Here is a 23,947-nt window from a genome sequence, read left to right on the forward strand (position 1 = left end):
CGTCGGGCCTAATAACACCCTTGAACAGTACATTATTGGCGATACAGTACTGCCTCTCGTCCCTTATTGGTTAATTGAAATCACTTGTTTCAGCTTTATTCTCTGTTGACGTTATTGTTGGACAGTGAATGAATGTGTTAGGATGCTGATCATATTGGGCTCGCAGATTCTGTTCTTTCATTTCGGTAGCGAGTCAATAAGTTTGCTCAAAAGACTTGTGCTTTGTCTCGTAGCAAGGACAGTCCCTCTCCTCTAGGAAGCGCGTCAGGCTTCAGTTCAGCTTTACACGTGTAAATTCCAAAGTCAAAGTTAGTTTTATTATCAATTTTGTGCAATGTGCAAACTTACAGAAGATCGAAAGTACGTTTCTCCTCTGTCCAATATATAGTGAATTGCAAAAGTAATAATAAAGTGCAAAAAACAGTTTAAAATTTTTAAAAAAGATCAACATATAACATAAATTAGGAACTATTAAGACTATGAAAGACTAAATTATAAATGACTGTAACTCCTTACCAGCGTTCAGACATGTGAGTCTAAAAGAGGACGGAGTTAGACTATTAGAGGATGGATTAAGACTGTGAAAGACTATAAACTATAAAAGAGTGTAATTCTTAGCAGCATTAAGACATGTGAGTCTCAAGAGGACGGAGTGGGACGGTGGGGAGAAAGTTTAGCTTCCTGACAGCCTGGTGGATGAAGCTGTTGGACAGCCTGGTGGTGCGAGCTCGGAGGCTCCGGTATCTCCTACCAGAGGGCAGGAGACTGAAGAGACCGTGTGAGGGGTCTCAGGGGTCACTCACAATCAAGGTCACCTTGCGGGTGAGGCGTTTGTTGTATGTGTCCTGGAGGGAGTGGAGGGGGGTGTGAAGCGCAGATGATCCTTCCAGCTGCATTCACGATGCGCTGCACAGCTTTCCTGTTGTAGTCTGTGCAGCTTCCGCCCCACACAGTGATGCTGTTGGTCAGGATGCTCTCGATGGTGCCACAGTAAAAGGTGCACATGATGGATGGGGGGCTTCTTGCTTTAGCTTGTGGAAGAAGTAGAGGCGCCTCTGTGCCTTCTTTGCCAGCGATGTTGTGTTGGCTGTCCACGAGAGGTCCTCGCTGATGTCCACCCACAGGAATTTGGTGCTGCTGACCTGCTCAATGTCCGCACCGTTGATGGTCAGTGGTGGGTGTTGAGTGTGGCCTTTCCGGAAGTCAACGACAATCTCCAAATATGTTGAAACATCAAACTCCATCGTGTCTGGGTTCAGAATATTATTTGTGGTCCAACAACAGCGTCTGAATAACGGCTGCTACTAGGTCTACTTCAGGGGGACCGGCAGAAGTTTGATTCAACAATGACAGGATGGTAAAGAGACGAGTGGAACATCTCAACGCTGATTTGGCTGACGCAACTATGACTCACATGATTTTTTGGCTGGAGTTGGGATATTTCAACTTGAGCAAATCAGCGCCGCATCCAACGCTATGTTCGCGCTGCCTCAAACACGTCTATCACGCCGCCCGGCTGAGAATCCGCTTCTTCGCAACCTGTTGCGTCTGTGCATTGACTTTGCATGTAATCTGGTCGCGCGAAAAATATGCATCGCGTTTGGTGCAAACACGCCATAAGTCTGGATCTCAGAAGACAGAACCTGAGAGGTGATGAAGCGGTTTAAAAACAGTAGCTCATCAAAGAGCCACAGTCCTGGTGTTGTCACAGCCTTCTAACAAAAGTTGAAACCTGCCATACCTGTAAGACAGACTGGTGAAAAGGAGTCAAACTAATTACATCCACAGAATAAGTCTGAAGCAGGAACAAATGTTTGTCGTGCCCTTCTCAGCAGCACACAGGCAGTAATTATCCATGGCAGGCCAAAGCTGTAAAGCAGTCTCTGAGCTGTCTGCAGCGTGAAGGATGTGATACCAGGCCCTGTCCTCCTTCCAGTACCTTCCTGTACAGTATTGCTGATCTCAGCTAGTCGTGGCCTGACCAGAAGAAATCAACAATTGCCCTCTGAATTCCTACAGTCAGGCCTCTTGGTGAAAGTAAGTCTGTGCCAAAGGATCGAGGCAACCAATAGGAAAGCTGAGGCAGCAGCCATTTCCATTTAAACAGTCTGGCAAACACTCGCTCCATGACACCCTTTCAGCTCTGATACGGAAACTCCATAAATCCAAAATCTTTATGTCCTGCCTTCCCCAGCTGAAGTTTCCTGGTACCTTTGGTGTTTCCTTGTCTGCCAATTGCTTAACCTGCAACATTTCATTCAGTTCTCTTGGGATTGGAAAAAGGATTTTTTTTTTTTTTTATAAAAACCAGACTACTACCCAGGGCCATTCATCAGCATCAGCTGAAACCAGAGATAGGACAATGCCACTCTGAACCTGTACTGAACCGCTCACACAGTACTGCCAAACAATAAACTTCTGTATACAAGAAACCCAGCAGAGACACAAAGCCTTCTTCAAAAAGTAGAAGAGAAATAAAAAACATGGTAAACTCCATCAAATGCTTTTTCCTGATCTAGTGATAGAATTTCAACATCAATGTTGTACAGCTTACAAATATCAAACAAGTCTCATGAGAAAAAGTTTGTCGATGATGGATCTGTTCGCTTCATCGTATGACTGGTCTCTGTGGATAATTCACTCCAGAATGTTTTTAAGCCTGTTGGCTAGTACTTTTGAAAGAAGTTTATTGTCTGTACATTACAAGGCCACAGATTTGGAAGCATAGGGCAGGTTGGTGTGTTCCACACAGTCTCTCACGGCCAGAAAGGCCTACAAAACATACAATAAACAGTTTAAACCAGCCAAACTCACTACACTCTTCACCATGCAGTGCGCTTGCGTGCGCGCCCACACACACACACACACACACACACACACACACACACACACACACACACACACACACACACACAAGCTGGAGCAGTCCTAGAACCAACAATAACCACAAAAAGAAAATGCTTGTGTCCAATACAAAATAACAGTTTTCTAATTACATACTTTATAACAACAGAAAATAACAACGACTTATGATAGAGTGCTATTTAGGGAAATGAGGCAAGCCTTAATTCTTTTGAGGAACTCTTCCCCAAGATAACGGCTGAGCACTTTAAAGGGAGATACTACATCAGATGAGAAAGAGGAGGATAACACAGTGGTCCCAGAAGTCAACGAGCCAGACCTGAAGCCAACAACAAGTCCATCAGGCCCTGTCCTTTCAACAACCCCCAAGCTCATCCAACAAGTAAGAAAGAGCCTGTCCCTCCTGGCGCTGGACTTCACTGGGTTCAAAGAACTCACTTTGACCATACTATCTTAGTCTGATACCACCCATCAGCTGAGACTCAGATGAGCTCCAACAGCTGACCTTCCCTTACACCCTGACGCCGAAAGATTCAAGCCCCTTTCAACACAGAGCCCAACCCTCTGTCGAAGAACCCTAAACGATCGAAGAAAAACACCAAACAACGCCTGCGGAGCAGAACTGGGACGATTCCCATTGCTACTGAATATACAGATCCAAAAGACACACTCTCATTTAAAGCATGGAAAGCCCAAGAACTGAACTCTGACAACAATCTCCTCCGTCTGCTGATGGGTGAGGTAACTAACCACGCTCCCATCAGCAACAGATTCAGAACAACACAACAGAATAAAATAAATTGTGAATTAAAAAAAAAGAACGTTTGAGAAATAAAACAAAAATCCAAAGTATACTAAACTGTTATTTGACCTAAAACAGAGAGTATACATTGGCTGAATGTCTGCACTGCGTCTGAGATGACAAACAGAGCATGATCCTGAGCAAATACAGTCTCAGTGACCACTAACTGGCGGTAGAGACAGAGATGCACTTCCTCCTCCAATGTCCCTCTTGGTGAAGAAACAACACTTCGTCTGGCAGCTAAATATTTATCTGCCTGCTACAGCCTGAGGCACGCACTGTCACTCATAGATTCACAACATGAAGTAACTGTATTAAAGGTATACAATAGTAGTGTGCTGTATTGCATGGTATCTGTATAACCTGCATTGTCTTGTCTGTGACACTTGTCTATTTAATATCTAATATGTGTATTCTGTAAAATACAGAGAGAGAAGAAAGAGAGGAAGCGCTTGAAGCAGATAAAAAATGTTTATGCCAAAGAATTAAAGTGGGAGTATTTCACTTAGGTATTGATGATCCATCTTAATGTTTGCGACTAATGTATATTTGGCGAGAAAATGGGATATTAAATCTGATATTTCTTCATTTATAATTCATTTTGGAACTTTAACTTTTAATGTTTGAGTCTTACAACAAAGTCTGAGTCAGGTACAACACCTGCAGCATCCACAGTTGATGGAAGTAAGTTAAATGAATATGTTAATGTTGCTCATGCCAACAACAGAACAACAGAACAAGTGTCATTTTTAGTTAGAGCTGTGTGAGCAGGTCCGCGATAGATAATCACTATGGCGGACAGCAGTGGATTCTCCAAAGCTCCGTGGGTGATTCTGCAGTACCTCCAGGAAACATATATGTTGCATCACTCTTTACAACCAGGTCCCCGGTTGTCAAATTCTTCGCTAAGTGTCCACGGGGTTTAGTGGTCCAGTGCCGCATTTTTGTAACTGCAAGCATAAACTGTTTAACATTTAGCAAGATGAAGACATTCTAGATTTGGTTTGTAGTCTAATTTTGACCAAGTTTAAAGGTAAACAGTCAATGTTGACAGCAGAAGGGGCGGAACTTATTGGCTAATGCAAACGAGAAACCCACCCGATAACATTAGATTAGACGAAGATCTGGCTTTTTATTGGTTTTGAATTAGTTTGTATATTTGCTAATTTTGAAACAAATCATTTTTAGTCATCCCTTCATTCTCGTATCTGAGGTTTCCTATCACTGGCTACACATCGAAATATTGGCTGTTGACCTTTTTTCCTTGTCAGACACCATGTTTTTAAACTGCAGATTATTATCAAATCGCTTATATGTTGCTCCTGCTAAAATACTTAAAGTATGGGCTATTATCTGTCCACAATATGTTAAAGAAGTGTCTCATGTTACTTAATAGTCTCTAAAATGAGGGGAAAAAAAAATCACAAAAGCAGAATATATCCCTGACAAAAATGTAGAAACAACAATGAGCAAATGTTGTCTTTTGATTTAGTTATGACATTAAAGCAATAATCCTTCATAGCCTGAACAAATCCCAAAAGTATCTCTTGAATCATTGTTAGGGATCCAGTGGAACCAGTGTTTGTACCTGGTAGAGTTCGATGCGCTGCTCAGACACTCGGGCCCCATGGTTTTGAAGTCGGAAGATCCGAAGTTCAGCCTTTACCAGGTTGGAGGCATTCTTTTCCATAGAAGACACATCAAATGTCAGCCGCCTGAAGTATGGGTTGAAGTGTGTTGGAGAAATGACATCTACAAAAAAGAAGAAAATAAATGATTTAGGATATTTGTGTGGATCTATCTATTGGTACCAACCAGGTTTGCTTGTCGTGAAGGAGGCCAAACAACGCTCAAAATGTAGGCGAGGGAACATGGTATACTGCCATATTCACATGGGTGCCTTGACCTCAAGATATTTGAATGACAATGGGTTGTATGGGTTTGCACACATGCCTGCATGTAAAGAGGAAATCCATGTGTACCCATATAACACATTTTCATTCAAATACCTTGAGGTCAAGGCACCCATATAAATATGGCCGTACCAGTCATTGCCAGTCATTTGTTATAATGGTTGGGGCAACCCAAGGCTAAAATGTTGGTGAGGTTATGTCAACAAACACACATGTAACCAACGGGTAATATAGCGATCAGCAAAAATAAATTAGTACATATCGTTATATCCTACAAAAAGTCAAAAACTGAAACTTTACCTCTGAAATTAATTCATACTTAGCTAAATCGTTCTGTGTGTCATTTAGGAAACTTCTGGTTAAAGGGACAATACTTTAGCCACTGCGCCATTGCCAATTATAAGAAGAAAACGTAAAAATTATCAACATCTTGTCCAAATATTGTGTGATAGGTCAATAATGTAAAAACTATCAAGGCCATGTCGATAGGTGAAAAGTCATACAACAAGTTAATATCGTAAAAATGATCACGGTCATGTCCATATAACGTGCTATAAATCAATAACCTGAAGATGATCACGGTCATGTCCATATAACAAGTACTTTACAAGTATATTACATGTTTCATAGATTAAAGACTCACTGGTATTAAATATTTAAATTTTATCACTACCAATATAAATATAAGCACAGTATCCACTGCAGACAGTCATCTTGATGTATTTAGAGTAACGTGCTACATCAGAGGTGTCAAACTCATTTTAGTTAAGGGACCAAAAGTTAAGGGCACCACCAAATTCTTATCAACACCACGAATGAATATAACAAGTTGAGAAATATATCTCTAGTAATAGTAGCGCTCTTATCAATGGTCACTGTAGCTCAGTAGTTAGCATGCTCTTCTTTTTTTTTAGTCAAAATTTAAACAAAACAACAAGAAAAAGTTTTTCTTCTGTCATTTTAACAGTTATCTGGCGGGTCGGACTGGACCCGCTGGCAGGCCAGATCTAGCCCCGACAGGCCATATGTTTGACACCCCTGTGCTACATTAATCATTTATTGCATCACCTTTTGCACTCTGCACCATTGCACAATGTCCAATTTGACAATGATCCTCTTGAGTCACATTATACAATTGTTTTTGTAGGAAAATAACTCATTAGAGTGTTCCTTTAAAGATCAGTTTGATATTCCTACAGGCATTAGACTTTTAAAAGCCTGGTCAGTTGACCCTGACACACCCACAACTACACACAGTCCTGCAGTACGACAGCAGCCACGAACAGTAGCAGCAACACAATCCCCCTTATACACTACTGAAAACCATGTGTGGAAGTGTTTGACATAAGCTTACATAGGGCCAGGGTGACACACGCAGCACTGACAGCCACACGTGTTGCCATGTCTGACAGATGCTGCTGAACACACACCAATGTACAGCGTAATACTGGAAACCATGTGTGCGGTGGAGTGTTTGACAGCGTCCCACAGCACGATGAATTAGGAGGCCCGGAGGTCTCAAATTGATGGCTGTAACGTAAGGCAGAAGCCCAGGATTAGCAAGACACTGTGGTTTGTTTAGGGAGAGTATACAACCACAGCAACCAGCCAGACACATGGACTGGGACCAGCTGACAAAGGCCAATACAGAGAAAGAGAAGAGAGGGTTTTTGCACATTCTTTCAATATAGACAATTTTGTCTATTGCTTTTATTATACTGTTTGATTACCAACTGTAATGACAATATAAACTAGAAAGAGCATTTCCTGCTGAAAATGCGTTGGAATGCAAAAAGCTGAAGCTTATAGCTGAAATATTTGAAAGAAATAGCTGAATATAGCTGAACATAGTGGAATATAGCTTAAATTAGCTAAATATATTTGAAAATGAAAGAATAGCTGAATATATGTAAAAACAGCTGAATATATTAATATAGCTGAAAATTGCGGAATAGATGAATATATAAATAAATAGCAAATCATTACTGAAAATATAGAAAAGGCAAAATACCTGCTGAAAAATGTTACAGTTCGAAGTCATTTCATTGAACTGTTGAAAATCATTGTCGTTTAAATGTATAATTGGAAAAGTTGAAAGGAAAACTGCATCATCTAAATCAGGGGTGTCAAACATACGACCCGGCCCGCCACAGTGTCCAGTCCAACAGAAGAAAAAAAAAAGTTTTTTTGAAAAATTAAAATCTGTCATAGGTGGGGTTTGAACCACTGACCCTTTGCTCCTAAGGCGGAGTTGCTAACCACTGATCTACAGGTGCAGTTGGTGAGAGAACTGATATTACTGAGTGTCTACAAAACCATCCGTCAAACCTCAGAACGTGAACGTCTGTGACGCTGTTCATCCTGACGTCTATAACCAAAGTGACCTGCACACACGCGCGCGCACACACACACGAACGTGCACGCGACCATAATAACACGTTCACGCGCGAGCACGGCCGTTCATGTGCGCGACCCGTTCGCGTGTGCGGCCGCTTACGTGCCTGCTGCCTGCAGATGCACAGACCAAAGGGCTGCTGCTGGGGACGGACCGGCTCTCCCATTCAGTCGGACCTCAACACGTCTTATCTGTTGGATTCCTATCGACCGCAGTTTACGGCAGAAGACAAGATTTCCAACGTTTTGAGCTATAAATTATGTCCAAAGAGTATACGGTTTGGAGTAGAGAGCAAGTTTAAAATATGTGTATCGCCAAGTGCCCTCGCTCTGGAGTCTGACGTCACCGCTGTGAGCTGCCCAACACACAATAATGAGAAAGGCAGAAAAGGTGCGGAAAAAACATAAAACGAAAACGCCTACAGTTAAAACACTACAGGAGATATCAAAAAGATGAGTAATACAATAACAGCTAAACGTTTTGTCAACATTTTAAAGGTGGAATGGTGTCTCTAGTTGAAGGCATGACAGAGTCTTTCCCTTTTGAAGTTGAAGAGTTGAAAGCGGATTTGAAGATGTTCTTCATTGGAAACCATTCATTTTTTTTTTATAAAAAGCTGAATAATTTTGAAAATTGAGAAAATATGAAAAATGTAAAAGCGTAGATTAATAGCTAAAGGTTTTGTCAACATGTGAAATTTTAAATATTGTCTCAAGCTCAACGTATGAAGAAACTGTAAACGTTTGAAGTTGAAGATGATTTGAAAATTTCCCCATTGGGTCCCATTATAAAAAAAATCATAAAAAGCTTAATATTTCAAAGATTTGAAAAGTCTGAAATATGAAAGGTCTTAGCCATCGTGTCCTTAGGTAGCTGAATATTTTTATAATTGAACTTTTTTCTGTAGCTGAAAATATGAAAGAGTTGAAGAGGTCCAAAATACGGATGGAAGAAATAGAATAATAACTAGAAAGAGCATTTCCTGCTGAAAATGCGTTGGAATGCAAAAAGCTGAAGCTTATAGCTGAAATATTTGAAAGAAATAGCTGAATATAGCTGAACATAGTGGAATATAGCTTAAATTAGCTAAATATAGCTAAATATATTTGAAAATGAAAGAATAGCTGAATATATGTAAAAATAGCGGAATATATTAATATAGCTGAAAATAGCGGAATAGATGAATATATAAATAAATAGCAAATCATTATTGAAAATATAGAAAAGGCAAAATACCTGCTGAAAAATTTTACAGTTCAAAGTCATTTCATTGAACTGTTGAAAATCCTTGTCGTTTAAATGTACAATTGGAAAAGTTGAAAGGAAAACTGCATCATCTAAATCAGGTGTCAAACATACGACCCGGCCCGCCACAGTGTAAAGTCCAACAAAAGAAAAAAAAAAGTTTTTTTGAAAAATTTCAGTGTGCCACAGGTGGGATTTGAACCACTGACCCTTCGCGTCTTAGACGGAGTTGCTAACCACTGATCCACGGGCGCAGTTGGTGAGACAGCTGATATTATTGAGTGTCTACAAAACCATCTGTCAAACCTCAGAACGTGAACGTCAGTGACGCTGTTAATCCTGACGTCCATAACCAAAGTGACCTGCACACACGCGCGCACACACACACGCACACACACGAACGTGCACGCGACCATAATAACAAGTTAGCGCGGCCGTTCGCGCGCGCGCACGGCCGTTCACGCGCGGCCGTTAAGGCTCGGGCGCATCCGTTTACACGCGCGGCCGTTTCACGTTAGTGTGCTGCCGTTCACGCGCGTGCACGACCGTTTATGTGCGCACCCGTTCACGCGCGTGCACGTGCGCACCCGTTCGCGTGTGCGGCCGCTTACGTGCCTGCTGCCTGTAGATGCACAGACCAAAGGGCTGCTGCTGGGGACGGACCGGCTCTCCCATTCAGTCGGACCTCAACACGTCTTATCTGTTGGATTCCTATCGACCGCAGTTTACGGCAGAAGACAAGATTTCCAACGTTTTGAGCTATAAATTATGTCCAAAGAGTATACGGTTTGGAGTAGAGAGCAAGTTTAAAATATGTGTATCGCCAAGTGCCCTCGCTCTGGAGTCTGACGTCACCGCTCTGAGCTGCCCAACACACAATAATGAGAAAGGCAGAAAAGGTGCGGAAAAACTATAAAACGAAAACGCCGACAGTTAAAACAATATAGGATATATCAAAAAGATGAGTAATACAATAACAGCAAAAACGTTTTGTCAACATTTTAAAGGTGGAATGGTGTCTCTAGCTGGAGGCATGACAGAGCCTTTCCCTTTTGAAGTTGAAGAGTTGAAAGCGGATTTGAAGATGTTCTTCATTGGAAACCATTCATTTTTTTTTTATAAAAAGCTGAATAATTTTGAAAATTGAGAAAATATGAAAAATGTAAAAGCGTAGATTAATAGCTAAAGGTTTTGTCAACATGTGGAATTTTAAATATTGTCTCAAGCTCAACGTATGAAGAAACTGTAAACGTTTGAAGTTGGAGATGATTTGAAGATTTCCCCATTGGGTCCCATTATAAAAAAAATCATAAAAAGCTTAATAATTTGGAAATTTGAAAAGTCAGAAATATGAAAAGTCATAGCCATCGTCTCCTTAAGTAGCTGAATATTTGAATAATTGAACTTTTTTCTGTAACTGGAAATATGAAGGACTAGTTACGGTCCAAAATACGGATGGAAGAAATAGAAGAAGAAACAGTTTAATAAAGATTTGAAGAACAATAGTTGGAATGCTTGCAGCATTCCAACTAATAAAAAGTTTAATAAAGATTTGAAGAACAATAGTTGGAATGCTTGCAGCATTCCAACTAATAAGTATTAAGAGACAGTAGCCAATGGATAGAGTAAAAGAGACATATTTATTTCAGAATAAACTGCATTGCTTTCAGACTGGCACATCACACTGTTTAAAACAGTAGGTAGCATTTTCCCCATAGAATAAAATAGAACACAACTTTATTGACCACAAGAGTGGAAAACTGTCCAGTTCAGCAAAACATTAAAATGACACACCACACGAAGGCAACCCTGACAGTGTGAATACTCCCATGTCATAAAACTAAAGGGAAGATGGACTCTTTTAAGAATTGAGCAATATCCTTAAGACTGCCCTATGTATTGATATGATTTGACAGAGCATGTTTAATGAGAGATGTATAGCCTACTATCCTAAAAGCATTCAAAAAGAAAAAAGTTCAATAGCTTAGAATTGTCCGAGGTACTTAGTTGTCTCAAATTAGGTCTGTAACTCATACTGATATCCAAACCTCTTTAGTTAACAAAAATATATATATTCAGAATGTGTAAGTTGCTAGAAGTCATGCATTTTCTGTATTCTGTACCGTGGAAAAAATGACGGCACAAACGCATAGAGAAGGCCTAGATTTGAGTTAAATTAAGTGACACCAATGACATAACTAGCAAACTAGCACTTATATTCCATACATTTATGCATTCTGTCATCCAACCAAACTATTTCATTGTCACTGTGCGTCATTTATGTGTTGGCGAGCTCTAAGGTAAATGTGTATCTTTGCTTAGTGAGAAAAAAGTGACATCCTTAGAGGATTTGAAGTATCTATGTAAGTTAGTACACAGAAACACACTGCAGCAGAAGAATGAAGCCTCACTGTATGCTTTAACTTCTGACTGTTTGTCCAGCCAGCTCTCAAGATTATCACAGCCACCTGTGAAATACCTCGTCTGCTGTCGTCTTTCAACATGTCTGTCTCGAGGGAGTCTATGTCCCTCCATGTATTTTTGTAATGGGGTTTGCATTTGTAGTCAGGCACTACAGTTTACACCAATAGTGTAAGGTAGTCCAATATTGCCCAACAACTCCTGCAGCGCCAGTGTCAAGAAGTATCTTTTTTTTCCGGGCGTGTCACCACCACATTTATGAATCTGCTAGTTTTATGCTCTGAATGACAACAATGTACAAACCTGGTAACTTCACTATGAGGACAGTTATCTTTGTTGAAATGCTGCACCACCTTTGCTCCACCCAGGAGTGGTTAGAGTTGGAGCAATCCCAAATCTTCCAAAAACCAAGAAGTATTTCTCCAGCCAATTTCCCTGACCTAACTCATCCTGTTCAGAGTCATGGGAGACTGGAGCCTATCCCAACACACATTTAGCCAAAGGGTCCACCCTGCACAGGTCCCATTCTATCCCATAGGAAGGTAGAAGATGAACTTTACATGCAAAGTAGTGCTGGACAGTATGATCAGGCATAAGAAACTAAAACATGAAAAATAATATTTTATCTCAGTTTATTTATAAACTGAAGGCTTTAATTACTTATAGGGTTTGCCCGGCCCCAAACAATTATACAATATATGAAGAAATCAGAATGTGTGATCAAAAGCAAATATGAGTTTGTTGAATAAGCACCATAAACTGAGCACAGGTCTGTTGTAGTGGGCGTCTGTACATCGGCTTTGTTGGTATAATGTTGGGATATCAGTTTGGTTAAAGTATTTTCACCCTGTCAAGACAAAAGCTGTCTGTCGGTAGTAGAACCCTGTACTTCATAGGTGGATTGTTGTTGCGTACAGTCGCTCCACTGCTTCGTTTTCTCATGTGCAGTGTCTCATGAGATTGTCTTTTCACTTTATGTCTGACCTTTGACTTTGCTGAGTCCAACGACCATGATCGCACACTCCGTCTTCCACCACGTTCTGTATTGAGGTGATGGACATGACTAGTTCGCACAACTGGAAACAACAGTGGCTACTTTGAGTGATTTCCATCCAAAAACATAGCTCCTCTCAAGGACACAGGTTCTATGAAGATGTATATGTTGTCAGGGAAACAAAACGGGCATACCATAGAAGACAGTAAACTGTCCAACACTGAAGCAAGGTTTCTGTAAGTTATTAACAACAACAATTTGAATGCCAACGTTATGAATTAAGCTTCTAACTTTTCAATAAAGGCCAAACTGTATTATGTTTATCCTGTGTTATGTTCGCTAGGCCAGCAATGTGAAGCGGTGTACTAATTTCCTACAAACCATCTTTTCACAGCAAAAGGACAAATCTTGATGAGATGGAAAGTTCAAAGCATTCTGCTTTGTGGTAAATTATCCTGTACTATGATATTGTTCCCCTTTTCCGCTTTCAATACACAATCACAGTAAAGGCATGTTTTTAACTCAGCCAGGCCACACAGACTCTACCTGACAACACTGAGCTGCTGTAGGGTCTACACAGACAGATTACAGTTGTATCCTGAAAGCGTAAAGCCGTTCCATGTAATTCTTTACTCCCCACGCCTGCTTTGTTCATCAACACTTCCATAACAAGCAATTTGAAATGTTGCCAAAAGTGAAATGGAAACAGCAGCAATTCAATCCACCATAAACTACTGTTCACATGGCCTGAATGCTATTTCCACAAGCAGATCAACAAGAAGCGAAGCGCATGGGGCCTTCAGCACGAAACTTGATCACAAACTATACGTGCAGCTCTATGACAGGCTTCTGACCCGAATGAACCCTAAAGCAATTCTTTGATCAAACAAGCACACATCAACATGTTCCTTGGCTGCAGCTCATTAGCCAACATGGAACAGTATGCAGTGTGAGTAGCTGAGGCAGATGAGCCAAGACCAACAATGCTCTGTCCTGTTTTGAAGAAAGTCACACTTCCAGCTCTGAAGCACCAGCTGAAGGCGAACTGTTTACACAAACTGCTCGGCGCCTCATGAATGACTCCGCTGTGCTTGAACACAACACTGGATGCATTGAGCAGGGGCCACGCTGACACATGCTGTGGATGGCGAACAAACACTCGACATCCACGAGCCCTGATGGACATTCACTAATAGAGCTCAGACCTTGGGCTAGAATGAACTGCTTTTTGAAGGCTGATCCTAAAATGTGATACTTAATAGAAAAATGCTCACTCTGCACTGAAAGACAAATTGAATGGATATAACTAACATGGATATGCATGTATTAACTAGGTCTACTGACCTCCACAACATTATAGCTGCACTGATCTTACAGCAGGGCCTCAACAGCCTCAGTATGCTTAGAGCAAACACTGTGTCTCTTTTCAATGTGTTGTCCACCCATGAATAATGGCTCTAGGTCATAAGCATGCCATCATAGCCTCCCCCCAAAGCATTGCAGCACCTCTGCAAGAACTGTGTCGTTATGGTCTTCATGTAATGAATTGCACACACAGGGATAACAAAGCACACTTTCAGGCAGTCGACTGGAAAGGCATTCATGGAGTTACCCTCGGTTGTTCACACAAAAAGCAACAGAAGTAGCCAAGAGTACGCATGTGAGAAGTTCAAACCCTGCTCACTGTCACACCTCCACACACCCCAACATTCACTGTGTGAGGTGGGTGTGATTGTCAGAGATCGTCTGCTTTGGAAAGGTACAAAAGATTTTATTGCAATTCTACATTTTCCTTTTTGTCCAAGGTTAAGTTCAGATGGATATCAGTCTTGTGGTGTGTAATAAATATGGAACAGACTGTGGAAACAGTTTGTGGTTTAAGGGGGAGTAACATGTTGGAACCATCACTTGACGAACAACACTCCTGGAGTATTTTTGTCACAGTGAAGTTACCAGGTTGATGGAACAAAACCTGATATGGTTAGAGAGCAAAACCCAGATCTGGCAACCTGCACACTGAGTAGAAGTACTGGGCGAATGGATGAATTCATATTTGTCAAGAAATAGTTTCACCATTTATCTACCTCTACAACCACTGTTTGTGTACATCTTAAACAAACGAAAAACAACCATCAGTGATCTCGAAAGATGTTCTTGGTGTATTCTTTTACTTTGGACAGAGCCAGGCTAGCTGTCTCCACCTGCATCCAGTCTTCATGCTAAGCTAGGCTAACCATGCAGCTCTGTACTAAACACAGACATGGCATTGAAATCCATCACCTCATCCAAGAAATGTTGAAGTATAATTTTTAGATGCTTTACTGCTTGATATTATTCCACATATTAAAAACAGTCATATGATATGATAGGTATAGCTAGGATCACTGAATGAGAACAGCCTGCCTATCTAGAAATAATGCTCAGTAAACACATTTGAATCCTCACAGACAGTGCAGTAAGTGGGCTGCCAGTAGAAATTCAGTTATTATTCTAGTGAAAGGAGATCTGCAGGAAAATTCCAGAGGTTGGTTGACAGTGTGGGCCGTAAGCAAATCACTGCTTGACTGCCTGCAGGCAGCGGTATACAGCAGAGTCAGCCCACATTACCACTGATTTCTCCAAAGTTGACATGAAAAGGATCCACCACAACTGGCGCCACTGTGGTCTGTCTGTGAGTGTGTGTTGTGTGTGCGCATTGCTCCAGCACATTGACGGACTAAGACAGAAGTGAGGCGAGTGATGTCATGTCACCACACATGCGTATACAGACAGAGTGACATGGATGCTGTTCTTTCACGCAGTTCCTCCCACCCAGAGAAAAGCTGATGTCACATTAGGGCTGTCATACACAGCAACACAAAGCCCCTGGTTCCTGTAATCAGTCACTTCATTACTCTTCATTCCCATTAACCATATACCGCATATCCCATACCAACAGCAAAGCACAAAAACATGTGCCATGCTAACACAGTTAAAGGAGTTCAGTCTATAAGTGATTGTCCTCTGTAGGTTATCAACTGATTCCAAAAAAAGGAATCAATGGTTAAAGTTAGTACAGCACAAATTGCTGTTAGTTTTCAGGATTTCTTACAGTCCTACTGGTAATATTCTTGTGACCCCTCCATTGAACTTCAACCCTAGATAGAAAATATTGGCGATTAGTGTCCTAAATTTGTAATTTACAGCCACCTAGTTTGTTCGGGACCAGATGAGATGTGTTGCTATGAATACCATTCAATGCAATTACCATTGCCAGTTACCTACTGTCAACACTGTGGGTAACTGTGAAACACAAGCAACATATGAGAATCTTGTAAACAAAAAGCCACACATCTCTGCTAAGCTTGGACACAATTCACCTCGTTTTGACAAAGCTAAATCTATCAAGTTAAATCAAATTGAAGTAAATTAAATAAAATATGAAACATTAGTATATGTTTGGGATAGCTGTAAAAGTTCCATTGGACAAAATTCTCCAGCAGGGTTTCATGTTCTAATGTGTTTTATGTAGGCCATGTAGGAATTTTTCAAAGGACATTGACACAGTACAAGAGACAGAAAACCCCCATGTGCAATTTAAATTGTGCGCCGGAAGCAAATGGTGGCCCATCTGTCAGTAACTAATCTATTTTAAATAATCAAACCCTGAAGATCTTTCTGCCTAAAACAGCTTACAATAAGGAATCCACACTGAGGACATTTTCCTACTGATAAATAAACTGGTGCCAACACCGGTGTTACCAATTACTTGAAGTATAAATCACTAAAATGAGAATAGCTGGTCCACCTGAAAGGTCACCGTGAGTGAGCATGAGCCAAAATTGTTGCGAACTTCAGGGTTCCCAGAATACATTTGGGCCGATGCGTTCCGCCTTTTTTACTCTCCTCATGGACCGTTTTCAAGCATACGACCAAAGCCTGCTCAATACAACTCAGAATACAAATCCTGTGACATGGTACATTGGGGGCGGCTGTACCTCAGGGGGATGAGTGGTCGTCCGGTTATCACAAGGTAGCCGGTTCGATCCCCACTCTCCCCACAGTTCACACGTTGAAGTGTCTCTGAGCACGACACTTAACCCCTCATTGCTCTACAGGCGCTTCACAGGGCAGCCCACCGCTCCTTACTCAAGGATGGGTCAAATGCAGAGAAGAATTTCCCTAAGGGGATTAATAAAAGTGTATGTTTCTTGTTTTGTTCTTTCTTTAATCGTCACTTTATGAGAACGAGTCCTGCTACTCTGCTGCTGCTATTGTGTTGAGCAGACGCATTCAGTTTATATCTTTAGCATCCACTGTTTTACTGAGAAACATTTTTGGGGTGGTGGGTAATAAATGTAATCGGTGCAAGTCCGAACACCGTGTAACACTGACGACCGTGAAAAGACTTCCTCGGAATTTATAGGAAACCTGTGTGAGGATCCATCAAACGCGGGCTTCCTTCCTGGGGGGAGTGGGCTGAGAGTGCTGTACTTGGCTGTTCTCCTCCTTCTCCCCTGGCTCTATGACTGGTGGCTTTGTCAGCAGAAACCACTGGCTTCACGGTTCTCTTCCGCTCTGCAATGACAGAGTTAGTACCACTCTGAGTGCCGGACCTTTGGCTAATCTGTCATGACGACATCTTTTCCATATGAAATGCACTGTAAAAAACAGAATTAGGCTGCACAAAACAAAAGATTAGAGTGGTCATTCTTAAATATTTCTAGAAAATATAATTGCATTGAACTATTTTTCCTTCTGGATATGTTCTGGAAGGACATCATAAGACTGTAACAGCTCAGTATAACTAGGTTCGAACCTAGAAGCAAGACTCACAGATCAGGTTTAGATCAAAGTTCAGTTGAGCTGGTTGTCTGAACAGATAAGAGAAGGAATACTTATCCAGTCAGAGATCAGGCAAAGGGTCAGAGGTCAGGCAGACAGATGTGAAGGCTGGAATGCTACGGAGCAAGCACATTCCAAGAACTGGCACACACACTCACTCACACACACACACACACACACACACACACACACACACACACACACACACACACACACACACACACACACACACACACACACACACACACACACACACACACACTATGGCTGGTACATCAACGTCCTGTCCATTATGGAGGTCTGATTGAGGTCATCAGGTCACAGATCTAATGTACTGCCTGAAGTGTCAAATCGGAATGTGTCTAACTTTCATTTTGCCGTACTTGATGAATGTTTCATAAATTCACTCACTCTCACTTCAGCTTAAATGTACAGATTTTTCCCTAAAGATCTCTAAAGTTGGTGTTTTCTTAAGAAAATCACAAAAGCGTCATAGTTTCTGGGTGAAGCAAAATGCATGCTGGGATGCTACCCCAAGTTCACAAACAGTAAGTCTGTTCCTAAAGGATCCTGGATCCTGGTTAAAATGGGCAGAGCAAGAACACTTCCAGCCATTTGGTTATATATTTTAAATACCTTCCCAACGTTTTTTTATGTTTGTCATGTCAATGCAGTCTGGACCCAGTGGGAGAAACTCCAATGAGCATGTGCAGAGGGTCTTATAACGTAACGAAAACAAACACAAATTAACTTATTTAGTTCATTTGTGTGCTCTCATGGGAGATGAGATGACGTGGGATGAGGTTTTACTTTCAATGTTGATTGTTAAAACATAGTCAGTGTTCTGACAGTCTTTCTCTCTAAATTTGATCTGAATGCCTAATTTCAGCCAGTTGCGGTTAGGCACTGAATTTCTCAAGGTCATAACTGAAGTCATTGTGGATTCAGCAGGTTTGAGGCGCTGGGGTCAGGGCTCCCCACCAGCAGCCCTCTGACCTCAGCTAAGCTGCGCATGTGTCAGTTACAGGCTGCAGCTGACCAAACTCGGATCTTTCCACAAGGATCTCAATGGTTTCTGGTGATTCAGCTGCGGCTGGACTAGACTTAACAGGGCAACTTTACACACTGTCAGGGAGTTGGAGGTTGCAACATGAAAGGGTCATTATAGGCTTGGCCGGAGCAGTGCAGGACACCTGCAGTGGTTAAACATCTGACCTGGAGGACAGAAAAAAGCAGTTTGAGCTAAAAGTGTTTATTTTGAAGTCGTCTTGTGAGGATTCAGGCAGCCTCGGTACATTCAGCTCACGCTTTTTTACCATTTGCAATTTCAGTTTCCAACCCTCTGTTCTCTTTCATGACCTGAACAGGTGGCAGCCATATTATTCAGCTCTATCCATGAGCGGAACAATAACAGATTCAAAGTGTGGGAATACATAAATGAAAACATTTGCTGTGAAATAATTACGCTGTGATCCCAAGCTGTTAGGAATTCAGCTGTGACTGCATTTCCAGATGTACTGGCATGAAGTAATCCACATGTGCAAGCATCTCCTCAGCACTGGCACCCACATCATCATCATCATCATCATCATCATCATCATCCTCTCCGCACACACATATGGTGATATTATTCTTTTGTGTCATATTTTTAACATTCCAGTTACCATAGAGATCTTCACTGTAAACATCTAGATTTAATAAACCATAACATTAAGTTGTATAGAGTTTATGAGGAAATATTTCTGTTTTTGCGAATTCCGCAGAAGTCAGATTTATTACCGGATGCAACTGTTTACTACCTTAGAATCACTTTTACCATTTGAGAATGGAAACAGGGACAAAATATTGGTCTGCAGGCTTGAAATGCTGGGACTGACTTAAGGGAAAACTATTTGACCTACTTTTGAGTAGTTCTCACTTCTGTAAGTCATGCACAGGGGAAGCGCAGCATAGAAGAGAGTAAGTACGTTCATTTAGAGGGAAAAATTACAAATATGAAAGAAAAGATAGTGATGAGTAAAAACTATTTTAAAAAAAACAGTCCTCCCGTGATCTGGAGGTACTTGTGCGGGTCTGTGCATACTGAATTTACAGTTCAAAAGACGTAACCAATGTGAAGACCAGAGAGCTGTCTATGGGAGAAAAGCAAACAATTCTGAAGCTGAGAAAAGATGGAAAATCAATTAGAGCCATTGCAAAACATTGGTTATAGCCAGTACAACCATTTGGAATGTCCTGAAGAAGGAAGAAACCACTGGAGTACTGAGCAACAGACGTTGAACCATTAGACCAAGGAAAACATCAGCAGTTGATGACAGAAACATTGTGAGGGTTGTAAAGAAAAGCCCTTAAACAACAACCTCCAGAGCGCTGAAGGTATCACAAACCACCGTTTGCCGACTTCAAACAGCGCAAGAAGATGCGAACCATTCATTAGTAATAACAAAATAAAAGGAATCACAAATTTGCCAAAACGCACAAAGATGAGGCTCAAAGGTTCTGGGACAAAGTTTGATGGACTGGTGAGGCAAAGATTAGCCTTGACCAAAGTGATTGAAAGCCTAATTTTTGGAGAAAAAAAATAATCTGCTCATGATCCTAGGTTTCATTTGTAATTTTATATATCCATGATCACAATTTGCCACCTGATACAATTGCTGTTTATTGATTATCCATGTTGTCAGATACATTTATTAGCTTTTTAATTTTAGAGCTGGTTTATAAGACTCCGGACTATTTTTTTTGCCACCATCCCAAAAACCATTTTAACCATCAAAAATTCTAAATATATTAGATGTTATACTTTTACTTTGTTTAAGTTGTCTATAGAACTTACTATTCAAATGATTGAATAAAAGATTGTATTTTTATTGATTCAAACAAATCTTGTCATTAATAGTTTTAATGATGTATTATAAGCTTATTTTGTAAAGAGCTGATAATTCATCTCTAATATATACATCCTCATAAACATTTCCTGCAAACTACTGAATTCATAAAAAACATTTCACCAACCTTATGTTTTAAAAGATTACATGTGAACACATCATGATTGATACTATAATTTATCTTCACCCAATAGTCTTTTTCACTTAACAGACCATGAACGCATCATAATGTAACTGAAAGGAACTTATGTTCTCCGCCTTTCAATTTAAACACAGATTGCTTGTTTACAACGTAACATTATGGGAGATCGGCAACTAGAAAAGCATAATTGATTTCTCTGAGTATTGGTGGATAACAATCGTCAGTCAAACTTTATTTCATACTGTGATGTTTAACGTTAAACTGTGTAATTCATTGGTGGTTCACATGCGTGGCGAATTGCGAGTGTCCGTTACCCCACTATTGGCAGCAGCAGATCCATTCAAACATCCAAACTTGAAGCTCAATTTGCAGATTATTGTGATTATTGATTGTTCATACGTTTCATACTTTTTGCAGAAAATCTTCAACATTCAAAGGAATGAATGGAAATGTAATACTTTGTTACTCCTTTGAAGTTGAAACAGCGTAATTTATCCCCAAAACGACCAATTTCATGTCAATTACTCACTGCGTGTTAGTTGAATCATATTGTTTTAAAACTGCTACGAGTCTGTGTGAGTCCGACACTTCTTGCCAAAATGCATGTATTAAGTATGCAACTGTTTAAACCAGACGTGTCAGAGTTTGTAAGCAGATCTTTTATATAGTTTTGGTGGTTTTCATTTGAGTATTCAACAAGGATCCACTCTATTCCAGGATTCTCCATTCCCTATGGAGGCATGTGAGGAAACCAAACTTAACTTCAAGAATTCAGGTGCGTTCAAGTGAGTATCATGGCAGCGTGAGTATCACAAGAACCGAGCAATGGAGATTGAACATGGCGGCTCCCTATCTTCAGCTGTAGGCAGCCAGATAAGCCCAACGGAAATCACATTAAACAAAACAAAACCCACAGGACATCTTTGTACTTCTTTCTTTTTCCTCGCTTCAGCACATCTTACGCAGAACGGACTATCCTCCCAGTGTTGAATTTATCCGACTTGGAAGCCTTCACCAATGATTACTACTCTTACCCCCAACAGGACACTATGAACTCTAACAGCAGCAGTTCATTCATCAACTCGGCCAAAAGAAAGAAACAGAACTCATCTGCGGACACAGAGGATTTAGAAACAACCAATATGGAGGTTAGTGTTCTCTCCAGCATAAATAAAACTTGACATCCTCCTTTAACTTCATGAAGAAATAAAATACCTTAAGTTTCACCTGGAATTCGTCCACAATCGCAATGTATCCATCGAAAAAGTAAACAAGGCACTATGGTCATCTATAACAAATAGAAACCTTCACCAGAGAAAATAAAGTCACAAAGGAAACTACCTTGGATCTGCAGACTAGAAGCAAGCAAGAGCTCATTTTCTACAGCATTCCTGAAACTTCACCTGATAACCCTGTCAAAGATCAAAGAATAAAACTCCCAGCGGACACAGAGAACAACATACCCTTCCATCGAGTTCACCGCATCGGAACACCGTCAACCACGGGACCCCGACTGATTGTTGCAATCGCTGTTTTTTTCCAATCTTATTTTGAATGACACTCTCCTCTCATTCTCTTCTTTGTGTCAATGGGCACACCTGCTCCACTCATTGCATACATGCACACACTCATGTGTACACACATACACACACACGTACACACACACTTCAATCTTTACATCTCCTCTGTTTGTTTTCTCCTCTTTTACTAACTCCTTTACCTCACGTCCTTGCACCAATCCCTCATTTGTATTATGAAACCATCTTCTTAACTAAAGGCAGATATTTGTTGAGTGCAGAGAATAAGAATCATGTAACCTCAAATCACAACAATTGAATCAGGTATTTTCAGCCAACTTAAAAACACCAGACAAAGAGGTGTCTCTACTTTTAAATCCCCTTAACTCACTACTCAACTATTTTATAATCAGTGCATCAAAGAATTCACAATCAGCAAAACAATGTCCAAACAGCCACAATCTATCTGTCTTTCTTAGAGTTTTTTCAACAAGAACTGACAAATATCATGGTTGCCGGGGACTTTAGTAAAAGTAATTAAAATCAGTCAAGCACAGCTCGCAATCCAAGAAACTGGCAAATTATTAAAACAATACATGAACGATTTTGGTCTTGGCGACAGTTTGAGCATGATCATGGAGATAATATTCTCCATTCTCCCCACGATACCAATGGTTCTCACGATTAGACTGATCAGTAATCAATTCTAGCCAAGGTATCTAATAACACCAAACATCCAGTCATTATTTATACTTAAATACCTTTTTATTTCTTTCATGCAGAGAGACATGGAATGTTTGTTGAATTTAGCATGGGACACAGGTAAAGCAGTAATTAGAGGACAAATAATATAACAAGAAGAAAAAAGAAAAGAAATTTGAACATTAAGCAATTTCCGGATGTATGCTAAAAAATCCCAATGAATAAATAAAATATGAACTACAAATCGAAGAGCAAAGAGAAACATCCAATGAATCGATATGAAACTATTAAGCACCCTTCTCATTAATGTTAAGAATTGTATAATACAGAAATTAATAACCCACAACTAACTCTCATAAGAGTATACAACACAATGGAACAAAGAGAAACCAGAAATGCTGGAGATCAGACGTGTAAAACTCGTTTTAGTGAAAGGGCCACATGCTGCCCATTTCGATCTCAAGTGGGCTGAACCAGTAAAATCACACATAACGACAATATTTCTCTATGTTTAAATCATTTATGAAGGTTTTTGGATGATAAACCTTATTTTAAGGTCTTTCAACAATTAACTCCAAACATAAAGACCAAACATTCAGACAGCAGCCCACTGTTTCCCTGCCTGGGTTCTCCTCTGCAGATTCCCTCGCTTTGTGACGCGTTTGTGACGCCACTTTCATGACGTGATCCATTTTTAACGACTTCCAATACAAGATCAGTGTTCGCATCAATTGGCGGGCCAGATTTGGCCCGCGGGCCTTGAGTTTGACACCTATGCTTGTGTCCTTGAGGAGCTTCGGTTTTATAATCATTCCAAGTAGCCAATGCTGTTTACAGTGGCGCTTACATTACTCATGTCCGTCACCTGTGCAATCATGGTTGTTGGAATCGAGGTTGTCAGTAGCACCAGTAAAACAGTAGAGTCAAAAGTCAAACATCAAGTGCAGAGACATTTGCATGAGACACTACACATGACAAGAATAGAAAGCGGTGAAGCGACTGTTCGCAACCACGATCCACCTGTGAAGGACACTGTTCTGCTACCGACAGTCGAGAAAGACTTCAGATCCATGATTAAAACGCTGGACTCAAGGGAAGCTTTTGTCTTGACGGGCTGTAAATACTTCAGCCAAACTGTATACCAACAACTCTGACGTACAGACATCATCAACATCATACCACCCTGTGTGACATCACAGACTCAGATTTCAGCCTACTCATGTCCTGGTTGGTTTTCCTAAA

General features: G+C 40.7%; 1 protein-coding gene across 1 annotated transcript in view; it reads right to left on the minus strand.

The window, feature by feature from the left end:
* The window catches only part of tgfb2 (transforming growth factor, beta 2), a 51,355-nt gene that overhangs the window by 14,467 nt on the left and 12,941 nt on the right, over positions 1–23,947 (minus strand). The window contains exon 2 of the mRNA XM_068570684.1: positions 5,253–5,416. Within this exon, the coding sequence (XP_068426785.1) occupies positions 5,253–5,416 (164 nt within the window). The remainder of the gene's footprint in view (positions 1–5,252; positions 5,417–23,947) is intronic.

The sequence above is a fragment of the Clinocottus analis genome, unplaced genomic scaffold (assembly GCF_023055335.1).
Source record: "Clinocottus analis isolate CAN_PGR_092001 unplaced genomic scaffold, fCliAna1.0.p SCAF_9, whole genome shotgun sequence".
Taxonomy (NCBI): Eukaryota; Metazoa; Chordata; class Actinopteri; order Perciformes; family Cottidae; genus Clinocottus; species Clinocottus analis.